Source organism: Notolepis coatsorum (assembly GCF_963971535.1).
Source record: "Notolepis coatsorum genome assembly, chromosome: 4".
NCBI classification, from domain to species: Eukaryota; Metazoa; Chordata; class Actinopteri; order Aulopiformes; family Paralepididae; genus Notolepis; species Notolepis coatsorum.
This window is the reverse complement of record NC_140168.1, coordinates 22,077,144-22,090,886: the sequence shown is the minus strand read 5'-3', so window position 1 is coordinate 22,090,886 and position 13,743 is coordinate 22,077,144. Positions and strand designations below refer to the sequence as shown.

Here is a 13,743-nt window from a genome sequence, read left to right as displayed (position 1 = left end):
AGTAAATACATATTAGTATAGTAGGTAGTAATATAGGCAAGGAGGATTATGATAGAAGACGGTATCAGTTGTCAACTGATAATAAAAAAAATAAAACTTTAATCAAAGAAAGAGGAAGTGACTTAAAAACAATGATTCATAGTGCATCATAACCTTCAATATACATTTTATAAACGCGATCGATATTTGGAATGGCGATCAGGAATTGGAATAATCTTTTTGGAGAACATCTGATCTGAGGTAAGGAATCTATTTTACCAGTCTTGGGGTAATCGGAGCTATTTTCACCTATATATCAGCGTGTGCCATATGTGTGTATGTCTGTGTGTGTGATCAGGAAATAAGATAATCGATTTTTCAGCCCGCTTCTATAGCGTGCATAAGTACACATATACTATCAATAATCTAGCGTTTATTTGAAAGCGATTCATAAATAGGCCAAAAAAATTACAACGTGTTTTGTATATTCAGGTGTATTCCAGTAAAGGGCGTTTATCACAGAATCTTTATTTTCTTCTGGAACTTTCATAAAACGAGCGTTTTTCAAAATGGTATTAAACAGAAATGAACCGATTAAAAAACAATCCGTTTCGACAATGTTGACTGCAAACAAGTCATTGATAAGCGACGGCCATATTATACACATAGCCATAATAGTTTATGCGTTCGCAAATATGAGAGCTCTATCATTGAAGTTGATAGCACCGGACCCGTGGCACTCAAAGTGTTAAGTAAGCTCAACAACTTGTGTGAGTAAGCCAATTGTGGAAGCAGTTTATAAGAACCTAGTGGAGAGAATCTTAACCTTTAACATGGCCATGTGGTATGGAAATCTGAACATAAAAAGAAATACGTTGCAGGGGATAGTGAATTTGGTGTAAACCCACAGGGAAGCCACAAAAACAACTACGGTAAGCTACATCTAGTGCTTAGGAAGAAAGCTAGGAAGATAGTGGGTGACCCCTCTCACGCACTCTATGGGGAGTTCGAGCTGTTGCCCTCCGATAGTCGTTACAGACGTTAAAGAGGAACTATCTTATAAATGGCCTTTTTCAGTGTTTAGCATTGTTTCCTAGCTATGTGGACTTATATTAATATGATCTATGTCTCTAATTCTCATATTGGCGCATTCTTCCAATTCTCCTCTCACAATATTCACCCTCACTGAACTGAGTCATCTGAAAATGTGATGATTTGTGATGTCAGAAAGACACCGCTGCATGATAATGTTCAGGCGCCGGCGCCGCGGCGCAGTGGTTTAGGAGCCCAGGCTCAAAACAGCTCGAGATCTTGAGGTAGAAAAACGCTGTTTTTAAGGACTTGATTAGAAATACAAAACAATGAATTAAAAAATATATATAATTACAGAGGTGTTCCATAAACTCACAGGAATTGTGTAAAAGTGCCCAAATAGTGAAAGAAATAGTAAAATAGTTCCCCTTTAAAAAGAAATTAAAATAAAAACTCTGCCTAATGCCATTAACTCATTCACGGCCAGCATGTATCCCCATCCCTGCTGTCAATGGGCCATGCTTTAAAAGATAGGCATTTTCACGGTGTGTCATGATGTTTGCAGAGCTATATCTATATTATAGCTATGGAGACAATACTATGGCTCATTCAACAGTCACTATCTCACGTCCAACATGTATACGTTTGCGTGTTATCCCGTGGTGAATATTGTATAGTTTCAGAGTGATCCGGGCTAAGTCCTGGAAGCTGAGTTATGGAGCGCTATGTGCATTTTGGAAAAGTCGTTGGCGTTGCTCGCCTGGACACGATACTATTTCCAAATCAAAGGTAGGTATTATGTTTCATCATGAAGGCATCAAGGGGGGGGGGGGGGGGGGGGGGGGGGTCGTTTTGTGATGCTCTGATCGTCAGCAACGGCATACGTTTTGGAATAGGTGACATATGGTCGTTGCGATCGATGTGAAATCATTGTAGGATCAAAGTAGGATTGATGTCATATAGTCCTTACCTTTGCTAGGAGGTATTCCAAAATGAATATTCCAATTGTCTGATCGCGATTTCCAGTATTTATGTCCATCGTGTCCCTGACATGAAAAGGGACAAACTATGCATCAAGTGTGCTGGACGCGTTCCAAGTGGCTCGAATGAAGCCTTTCACTTGCCCGGGTACCATTTCTCCGCCCGGACCATATAAAATGTAACACACAGTGTGAAATAAGGTTTCAAAGGGTAGGCGATACTGCACCCAGCAGGAATCGGCCGGCATTGCAATCTCAGGGTCTCAGAATGAGTCCCAATGATACGCCGAGGTCCGTGAGACTGTATAGAATAAAAGAAAATACTATGAAAACTATCGAAAACCAGGCAAGGGCAAGGCGCTTGATTTTGGTTAAATCTTAAAAACATCGGTAAACAAACGTAGTGCTGAAAATATACACTTTGACTGCCGTTTTGATAGGGTTAAGGTCTTTACTCTTGGCTACATTTGAAATAGAAACACAACATTAATTAATACGGTCTGATCGATTTGTGATAAAAAAAAAAACAGCCTACAGTTTTTAGCAGGAAGAAATTGTACAATAAAGATATCCGCATCGAGAAACGTTCTGCAGCCGTGTTGGATTTTTATGAAAAAAAAGGATCAAACTTCACAACACAGATTCAGGCTTGGATGTGAGATGATGGGGGAGAACTCACCTCTGGTGGGGCACCAGGACGTTGTTGATGCCTCCCAGCTTGGCGTTGATCTTGAGGCAGAGGTTGGAGAGGGTCTGCGGGGACGTCTTCACCACGTTCTTCACCTGGACACACTGGGTGGCCATGCCGAGCAGGGTGTCCCCCACGCGCTTCACCTCAGCTGGGGAGAGACACAGGTATGAATTGAAAATGGGGGACACTAATGTAAACAAGACGAAAGTCTTTCTCTGGTCTGCATCCCCTTAACAATTGTGTGTATTGAGCCGTACTGTATTGTACCCATTCTGCAATTCTTCATTCATTCATTCATTCATTCATATGTTTCTTTATTACCAAGGGGCAGGGGAATGGTAAATGGCTGCTTTTTTATATAGCGCTTTTATCCAATTTGTTACTCACATTTTACCCATTCACTTACACACCGACGGCGGAGGCAACCATGCAAGGTACCAACCTGCTCATCGGAAGCAATTAGGGGTTAAGTGTCTTGCTCAAGGACACCTCGACACGCTGCCCGGGAATCTAACCGGGAACCTCCGGATTGCCAGACAACTGCTCTACCTCCCGAGCCACTGCCGCCCCTTGCCTTGTGTTGCATGTTACAACAGATTAGCTCTACGACGTCACATGAATAGATGCGGCCTGGTATGTAGGGTTGGGTACTGTTCACATTAGAACCGGTACCAGTACCGGTTCCTGGAATTCGGGATCAGTATCCAACGGTACCTTTTTTCTGTACTTAACTCTCTCGGTTGTCAATTTCAACATTGTTATTTATTTAGATTTTTTTTTGTTATTTATTGTTGCAACACACCACACAAAATAAATCATGTAATATGTTTTTAAATATCAACCTTATCTGGCCATCCTCAGTAAATACTATCAAACTCCTCCGACCCCAGAGACGGGACAGTAATATATATATTTGTGGAAAAGGCTCCCTCTCGTCTAGCATATTACAATCTTATACTAAACATGTAAAAAGGTACCAAAATTCGGTACGGATCGATCTAGTGTGAATCGGTACTCGGTAGTACCAATGTAATCTGGTCGGTACACTTAAAAGTACAAGTACAGAGTTCGGTACCCAACCCTACTGGTGTGGAAACTGCTCTGCCCTCAACCGCAAAAAGGCCCGGGCCAGCAGACTCCAACCAGCAGACTCCAGACCAGCAGACCCCAGACCAGCAGACGGGTCAGCAGTGTGGCCCTCAAGGCGCGGGACAGCAGACCCCAGACCAGCAGACAGTTTTCCCCCTGGCTGTCAGACTCATGAACAAATAACACTAAACGTCCAGCTGAGCTAGCTGCCTGTGACTGAGGAAAACCAGTGCCATTTGAAATCCATGTCATCCATGTCATGTTGAGTGCTTGGAGTGTCTAGAAAAGTGCTATATAAATGTAATGAATTATAATAAAATTATTATTATTATGTCCCAGCTACTGATTTGCACATAATACTGCCTTGCACACACACTACTGATTTGCACACAATACTACCTGGCACACACACTACTGATTTGCACATAATACTGCCTTGTGCACACTACTGATTTGCACATAATACTATACTGCCTAATAATATGTATATATACTGCTTCTGTTGTACCACTGTGTGTATATACTGCTTCTGTTGTACCACTGTGTGTATATACTGCTTCTGTTGTACCACTGTGTATATATACTGCTTCTGTTGTACCACTGTGTGTATATACTGCTTCTGTTGTACCACTGTGTGTATATATACTGCTTCTGTTGTACCACTGTGTATATATACTGCTTCTGTTGTACCACTGTGTATATATATACTGCTTCTGTTGTACCACTGTGTGTATATACTGCTTCTGTTGTACCACTGTGTGTGTGTATATACTGCTTCTGTTGTACCACTGTGTCTATATACTGCTTCTGTTGTACCACTGTGTATATATATACTGCTTCTGTTGTACCACTGTGTGTATATATACTGCTTCTGTTGTACCACTGTGTATATATACTGCTTCTGTTGTACCACTGTGTGTATATGTACTGCTTCTGTTGTACCACTGTGTGTATATACTGCTTCTGTTGTACCACTGTGTGTATATACTGCCTCTGTTGTACCACTGTGTGTATATATACTGCTTCTGTTGTACCACTGTGTGTATATATACTGCTTCTGTTGTACCACTGTGTATATATATACTGCTTCTGTTGTACCACTGTGTGTATATATACTGCTTCTGTTGTACCACTGTGTGTATATACTGCTTCTGGTGTACCACTGTGTATATATACTGCTTCTGTTGTACCACTGTGTGTATATATACTGCTTCTGTTGTACCACTGTGTGTATATATACTGCTTCTGTTGTACCACTGTGTGTATATATACTGCTTCTGTTGTACCACTGTGTATATATACTGCTTCTGTTGTACCACTGTGTGTGTATATACTGCTTCTGTTTTGTGTGTATACAGTAGGGCTGTCCCCGACTAAGGATTTGGATAGTAGACTATGATTGGCCAAAATTTGCCGTTAAGTCGACTACTATTTTTTTTTATCATACCATTTGGGCTGTGGGGGGTGCTTAATGTCTGAAGGAGTCGACTGAAGGCTTCTTGTCCTCTGCAAAAGCATGCAATTGGTCCACTGATGGATACATCTTGATATTTGTCTAGTCTAGTGTGTTCATTAGATGGGTGAAATCCTCTTTCAGTGCCTCTGTGCCTGTTTTCTTAGGCAGTTAGCCTCTGGTATGCGTGCCATTAGCGTTAGCCACGCTTCTAGGCCTCTTTTCTTTTGGAAAGAATGATACAAAATTATATATATAATATATATATATTTTTTTGTATTCGACTAAGAGGTTGGCAGTCGACTACGGCTCCTTTAGACCGATTAATCGACTAATAGGGGTCAGCCCTAGTATACTGCTTCTGTTTTGTGTGTATACTGCTTCTGTCAGAGGGGCCGAGAAACAAAAGAATGTCGCTCGTCTATGAACTTGATATTATGCACGGTGGTGTTCCATGTCATACCGTAGACGGGCGTCTTGCCGGGCAGGATGACCACGATGAGCTGCAGGCCCACGTAGGACATCTTGAGGTGCTTGAACATGGGCTCCACGCTGTCCGCCCCCTGGGCGTATTTACAGAAGCACGGCTGGCCCTGGATGGGCATCCCGGCGTCCTTGGAGATCTTCCGCAGCTGGTCGGTGAAGCTCCTGTCCCAAAAACATTGATACGACGCCGTCAGGAAACAGAAAAGCGTTGATACGACCCCCCATCAGGGAACAGAAAAGCATTGATACGACCCCCCATCAGGGAACAGAAAAGCATTGATACGACCCCCCATCAGGGAACAGAAAAGCATTGATACGACGCCGTCAGGGAACAGAAAAGCATTGATACGACTCCGTCAGGGAACAGAAAAGCATTGATACGACCCCCCATCAGGGAACAGAAAAGCATTGATACGACCCCCCATCAGGGAACAGAAAAGCATTGATACAAGTCCGACCCCGTCAGGGATAGGGATGGGCATAAAAAAATATTAAAAATCAAGATCGATTGATCGCATGATGTACTTGAGTAGTGATCGATTACTCGTGGAGGAACACAAGTTACTTAACGTTACACCGGTCGAGCTATGCACACGCTTAGCTTGCTAACGTTAGATAGCAGTGTTTATAAGGAGTCATCTGCCAACACATTTCAAGTTTCAACAAATGGATTCACAAAATGGATTACCATCCAAATGTCATTGAAGACTCCTGTGACCAGTAAGTAGGTGCTACATACGTCTTAACTTTTATTAACTATTTTTGACCGCAGAAATATGCGCAAATGGTCTACGTTATATGCGTAAATGTCCGCTATGTGCAGTGTGCGTGTCCCGACAGTGTGTCCCGACCCCACTTCTCCATGTCCACACGGAGACGAGTTTGGGTGTGTATGTATCCGCCAAAGTATTTTATCGTATGCACGTTTCGTCCACACATTTGTATCCTAGACATTTTCAACAAGTCAAAAGGAAGACAAATATTAGCTAGCTTAACTAGAGTTAGCTCAAGGCACAGAACCGGACGACACAAGTTGTCAACAATAATACTTCCGGTCGGGGGGGTTTCAAAATAAAAGAGCGAAGTCTAAAACACAAATTTAAGATCGAGTTTTATCATAGCCGTGAGTAATCGATCAATCGATTACTCACGCCCATCCCTAGTCAGGGAACAGAAAAGCATCGATACGACCCAGTTAGGAAACAGAAGAGCATTGATATGACCCCGTTAGGGAACAGAAAAGCATCAACACGACCCCGTCAGGGAACAGAAAAGCATCTATAGGTACCTCCTGAGCCACCGACGCCGCCCCCCCCCCCCCCCCCGGCCAGAAAAAGACAGGAAGTCAACAGACACACAGAACTCACTTGAGCAGGTCTTCTCGGCACTGTTTCTGCGGGGCGAAGCAGGCCACGGCCCAGACCTTGATCTCGATCCCGGCGTAGAACTGCTTCCCCCTCATGTCCCACACGCCCTGGTTGGGCGTGGCCACAGTCTTGTTCTGCGGAGAGAGGCCCTACTCTCTTAGTCAACCCCCCGGCTGGACAAGCCAATACAGCAGATAGATCATAATAATAATATAGGGATGTTCAATATTGGCTTTTTTACCGATATCCGATATTGTCCAACTCTTAATTTCCGATACCGATATCAACCGATACAGATATAATTTCAGGTAATTAACATAACTTTTCATAACATATCTCTTGTCGTGGAATTAACACAACATTATGCATACTTTTGACAATAAATAAAATAAGAATTTGTTCTTATTTGCCTGGGTAAATAAAAGGTTAAATAAAAAAATTATCTTTTTTTAAAACGGATACTGATCATTTCAGATATTACATTTTAATGTCAATATCGGTAGGCCGATAATATCGGACATCCCTATAATAATATATTTCATTTGTAGGGCGCTTTATAATTGTGGAGCAAATCTCAAAGCGCTACATTGTAAAAGAAAGAACATAAAAGCTAGCAAGAGAGTAAAAAAAGAATATAAAATAAGCCAGAGTAAAACTAGTAAGGAGTAAAAAAAAAAAGAAAAAAAAAAAAAACACTAAAACTGGTAAAAGAACATAAAATGCGTGGAGCTAAAACTAGATAAAAATCAACAAAAGGCTCTATTCAAAAGATGAGTTGAGGCCCTTTTTAAAAGCATCCAGTCTGTGGTGCTCTCAGGTGGTCAGGGAGCGGATGGGCAGAAAGCCAGATCCCCCCCTTTGTAGATAACTACAAAATGGAACTTCAAAACCCCCACACCCTTCCCAGATACATATAACGCAACGCATTTTGATTGCGCTCCCAAATGCAAGCTGCCTGCAGTCCTTTTGAAGAGTCGGTCGGCACAAGGTTGGGTTTGTTTAGGGGAAATAAAAAAGGGGCCAGACGGACTGTAATAGATGGATATCGGGGCCTGTTTTCACATGGCCGCCTAGATCACGAGTGCCGATATTAAGTTAGGATACAGGATACTCTTATTTATTCAGTGTAAAAAAAAAAATCATCAGATTCTCAGTATTCCTCAAGAAGCTTCATGAATACCAGCTCAGACTGAAGAGATAACATGGGCCTACTGTCCTGAATCTCTCTACAACACAAACAAACTTATTTATACCAAAGGCCTGCAGGCTAGCTGCCAATACATTTATTCACGCTTTTAAATGATTGGGCCTCGTGCAAGAACTGTGCATAATGCATTTAATGATCTCAAATTATAAAATGGCCTTTTAGGCCATTTTCATATGCTATTTTTGGGGTGTTCATTGCCAATTGCAAATGCTCCCGTGTCACTCAGATACAGGCGAGGAAAGGCCCCTCACACCAACATGTCACTCAGATACAAGCCAGGAAAGGCCCCTCACACCAACATGTCACTCAGATACAAGCCAGGAAAGGCCCCTCACACCAACATGTCACTCAGATACAGGCGAGGAAAGGCCCCTCACACCAACATGTCACTCAGATACAGGCGAGGAAAGGCCCCTCACACCAACATGTCACTCAGATACAGGCGAGGAAAGGCCCCTCACACCAACATGTCACTCAGATACAAGCCAGGAAAGGCCCCTCACACCAACATGTCACTCAGATACAGAGTCCATTTCATCGCGGCCAACCGGCACCGCTTCCGAGTGATAACTAACCTATTATCCATTGCGAGTCCAGGTTACACACAAAAGACCAGACGTGGCCTCCGCGATTATACATGCGCAGGATGTAGTGAGATGTGTATTGGAATACTGTGTGTCGGCCTCCGTTGATGAAGGGGCGAGACATGGCAAATACACACGTGGAACACTTGATTAGAGTTGGGATCGTCGGTTTTTCTCTTGATTCTTTTTTGTGTTGTTGGGTCACGACCCGTAGTTTGAGAAACGCTGCTTTAGAGAATAAAACTCGTTGGACTGTGCTGGAGCCCGGTGAGAGGACACACCATCAGCGAAATGGTGCCCTGTAGGGCTGGGGGCGATTCTTGCTAAAATGTGAACCGATTCTTCTCTCTAAGAATTGAGATCACGATTCTCTCACACGATTATTTTTTCAATAAAATCATTTATTGCACTCTCTTAAACAGACAACATAACATATATCAAAGTGCTTGACTTAAACATAACATATATGAAAGTGCTTTGACTTAACCTTGTAACATACAAAATAACTCAAGTTAGAATCGTCATCATTTAAAAAGGTTAAGTAAAAAATTTAAAATAAAAAAATAAATTTAATAAAAAAATATGTCATCGTTTAGAAATGAGATTGCATAGGTCTATGAATCGAGATCGCTTTCGATTAATCGCCCAGCCCTAGCACTGCCCTGTACTCGTCAACGTCATGCCAGACAAAAGACGTCCTTTTAACAACACGAGGATTCCATGTCCTCCGATGACATCACTGGAGGACATATTCAAACTCATTAACTCTGGGTAACTGTCAAAAGTAAATTAAAACGATTTACAGGGTTTTGGGATATGTGTGAGATTATGTGCAAAATAAAATCAGCATTGTTTTTCAGTGAAGTGCCCCTTTAGAAATAAAATGTCAATGCTGGGTGGCAAAGAGTCAGACCGCCTCCCGCCTGGTTAGTAAAACATCCATTTCTCCCGTACACACAATCCCTGAGTCCCAAGTCAGCCTCTAGCCTCTCACCTTCCAGCACTAGTGCATTATGTCAAGACGGTATGCATGTCAAGTATGTAACAAAAATGTGCTCGACTTTTCACCTAGATGGAATTAGCAGAGAGATCAATAATGAAATGCAGTCAAATAAAAATTATCTTCTATTCGGCCAACAAGGACAACTACTTCTTCCTCCAGATTAATTTGCGAGATACTGCTTACACCCATCCCATCCCGTTAGATCTGCACCAGTGCTCGAATGAGACGGCGCCACCCGACTTTCAACAGGTGAATCTCTACAGTCGACCTCCTCTTCCTCTTTTCCTTCACGGCCACCAGACGACCAGTTCATCCATGTCCCGCCTATTTACTTCTGACCCATCTGGTCTACTCAGATCAGAGCGAGTGGTGACGAAGGAGGCTTGGAAGAGAAGTCTCGCGTTACTGAGAGGCAAGGGTTAAGTTCCAGGTCTGCCAAATACTGGACCCACGTAAACCAGATTCGCGAACCAGCCCGGTAGGTAACACTACGCAACGGTAGGAATGAATTATTCACTGCAAAAAGATAACTACTGCAGATCAAAAGTTTAAGTGCAATGACGAAATTATTCATGCGAATAAAAATGTCCCCTGCTGGTGTTAATTAACAAAATATTCAATGTGAGATCGAAAAAAGATTAATGCGTTGTTGTTAGCTTAATATTCTCACACCGACTACTCAATCTCAGCCAACCTGGAACACACCCTGCTGCCTCTGGAACGATGGCCCCAGAGAGAGAGAGGCGAGAGGGAGCCCTGCCCAGTACTCACCCTGCCACAGTCCCTCCCGGTGTCCGTACTGACACGGCCCCCGTACTGCAGCATGGGCGCTGGGAGGACGCGACCGGTGACCTCCGTCATGTCGTTGTGGACCACGATGCCGAACTCCTTCAGGTAGGGGTCAGGGCCCCCGACCATGCTGTTACTTTTTACCTGTGGGGGGAAGAGGTGATGGTGACGAGGGTGAAGGTGCAGAGCCGGCGGACAGTAGTATGTAGGAGAAAGAGACGTTTCGGGACAGTGATGTCAAATTGTTTCGGTTTTTTCGATCAGTTATAGTTTAGATCGAATGATGACCGTGAGGCAAAAAGGTTGTGTACTGTTTTCACATACAATGACGGGAGAGTCATGCCATCCATGAATCAATCTAACTTTAATACACTCATGGTCCAGATAAAACAAATAAAACATACACACAACCTATATAAAATTACGCACAACAGGCAAAAATAACATCAACATCCCACAAATGGACAGCTGTGCCAATGGCGCCACATGGATGCGTGGTAACGTGTGGCGGCACTAATCCTAATCCGTCCGTTAAAACCAGAATGATCTCATTTCATCAAGAGTCATTTAGCCGACAGTATGAATTTATACATATATATATATATATATCGTATGTATGAATTTATACATACGATATCTTAAAACAGCTTGGAAGGTATCGACACGTGCAGCCACAAACCTTTCACTTGCACTACTACACACCATCTAGGTATTTTGAGTAATATTCTCACGGCATCATTATACATTACCGAAAACTTGCTTACATTACATTGAATATTTAAAGTCAATTCAGATTCGGGAGGTACCCTTGGCCGGGAAAGGCTTTTAAAAATCTATATTTATCTCTTAACCTGCTACTACGCCTTTTTTCCAGTGGATGTGTGTGAAGATTCATGCTAAACGTTATTTCTAGCGTGCCTCCCATCCTCTGGGAGTTTCTGCTGAACTACTATGGAAACTCAGTTCACCGAATGACTCTCTTTTGACAACAACAACACCACCACCACCGGGTGCTGGTCCCCCTGAGAGCAGCATCTCTGAAGCCCGATTCCAGATGGAATTGAAACAAGACGCTGTGAATGGAAATCAAAGTGGGTCATCGGTACAGCTACCCGGCCGCGTCTATACTTTTATACGTTTCTGGTCATGTGACATGTGCGCCAATCGTGCGACGCCCGTTTCTTTCACCGGTTAAGCTTAGGCACTCTTTCGAAGTTGGTTAAGGTTAGAGTTTGTCTTAAGAGCAGGGGGGCGCTAGAACACCAGCCCTGATTCCAAACTCTAACCTTAACCAACTTCGAAAGAGTCGCCTAAGCTTAACCAGTGATAGAACTAGGCGTTAGGTAGTTTGCAGGCTGTTAGAGGCGGAAATAGGCGCAGAAACAGGCGTCACGCGATTGGCGCACATGTCACATGACCAGAAAAGTCAGTGGCCAATCAGATCGCGGAAAAATGCAAGTTAGTTGGTAAAAGTATAGACACTACCCGGGCCTACGGTGCCCTCAGTAACAGAGAGGAGGATGTAGCCTACAGTTACAGACACTACCTGGGCCTAAGGTGCCCTCAGTAACAGAGAGGAGGATGTAGCCTACAGTTACAGACACTACCCGGGCCTACGGTGCCCTCAGTAACAGAGAGGAGGATGTAGCCTACAGTTACAGACACTACCCGGGCCTAAGGTGCCCTCAGTAACAGAGAGGAGGATGTAGCCTACAGTTACAGACACTACCCGGGCCTAAGGTGCCCTCAGTAACAGAGAGGAGGATGTAGCCTACAGTTACAGACACTACCCGGGCCTAAGGTGCCCTCAGTAACAGAGAGGAGGATGTAGCCTACAGTTACAGACACTACCCGGGCCTACGGTGCCCTCAGTAACAGAGAGGAGGATGTAGCCTACAGTTACAGACACTACCCGGGCCTAAGGTGCCCTCAGTAACAGAGAGGAGGATGTAGCCTACAGTTACAGACACTACCCGGGCCTACGGTGCCCTCAGTAACAGAGAGGAGGATGTAGCCTACAGTTACAGACACTACCCGGGCCTAAGGTGCCCTCAGTAACAGAGAGGAGGATGTAGCCTACAGTTAACTCTACAGTGCGCGACTCAAGAGGAGGTCAATAAGTCCACAGGTGACTCTGCCTGTATCAATGTACTATTTTTTCATTAGTTTGAAACGGCACAGACTGTTAGCACAGCTATAGGCTAAAAAGCCATAATGCACAACCGCAGATATTTTTCAGTCGTTGCCCAACTCTGGCCATATTCCAGTTGCTTTCAAAACAACACGCAATTGACTTCTTGAAAGCAATTGTGCACCACCACACTGGCACCGTCAATCCACACTGGCACTGTCACTCCACCACCCGGTCACTTCTACAGTGTATTACTAGCAGGGTTTCCGTTAGAAAAAATTGTTGCCGGTCTCCGTGACCTGCAAGATTTCAATCTACCGGACAAATGAGATTAATTCCGGTCATAGTTTATTGAGCTTTAAAACAATTGATAGGCAGGCTATATAAAGAATGTCATCCTCAAGGCATGTAGATTTATAATATTATTACTTAAAACTAGGCTACTTTTGCGTATACAGTCATTAATATATTCCAAATAAAATAAGTCCCTCGATACTCCGTGCTGCTGCTGACTTGAAATAAAATAGACCGCGTCTGTGGGCAGTCGGTCCGACACTAAACAGCAGTCTGTTATAATCACATTTTTATGAGCTAACGAATTCCGTTATATTGGACATTTGTATTAATTATATCAAGCGAAGAACTGAGAAAGCAGAGAGACGGCAACATTATCGTGGTTTGCGTGACGACTCTCTCCACCTCGCAACGACTTATTTGCAAAGAGTATGGCGCTGCAGAGCAGCTGATTCAGCTGTTATTGGCTCTTTTCTGGGAACCGCACAGCAGCGCCCCCCACCCAACATTGGCTGAAAATGGCTGAATTGGAGTACTGCTGGAATACTGCATTGTGCTGCTGCTGCTCCGGCTCTGCAGCTTCACAAAAGTTTGCACACCCAGCACTAAGCTCTCGCTGACAACGTCGTTGTCATTATTAGAAGCAACGAGGAAACAA

At 43.5% G+C, this 13,743-nt stretch overlaps 1 protein-coding gene across 5 annotated transcripts in view; it reads right to left on the bottom strand.

The window, feature by feature from the left end:
• ago4 (argonaute RISC component 4) overlaps nucleotides 1-13,743 on the bottom strand; it is a 101,519-nt gene that overhangs the window by 13,088 nt on the left and 74,688 nt on the right. For 3 of the 5 annotated variants that reach the window (XM_084312622.1, XM_084312618.1, XM_084312620.1), the window contains exons 11-14: nucleotides 10,643-10,804; nucleotides 7,078-7,226; nucleotides 5,688-5,872; nucleotides 2,671-2,830 (exon numbers count right to left, since the gene is read on the bottom strand). In XM_084312622.1, coding sequence (XP_084168748.1) covers nucleotides 2,671-2,830; nucleotides 5,688-5,872; nucleotides 7,078-7,226; nucleotides 10,643-10,804 — 656 coding nt within the window. The remainder of the gene's footprint in view (nucleotides 1-2,670; nucleotides 2,831-5,687; nucleotides 5,873-7,077; nucleotides 7,227-10,642; nucleotides 10,805-13,743) is intronic. The other 2 variants (XM_084312619.1, XM_084312621.1) reach the window with 1 other exon arrangement.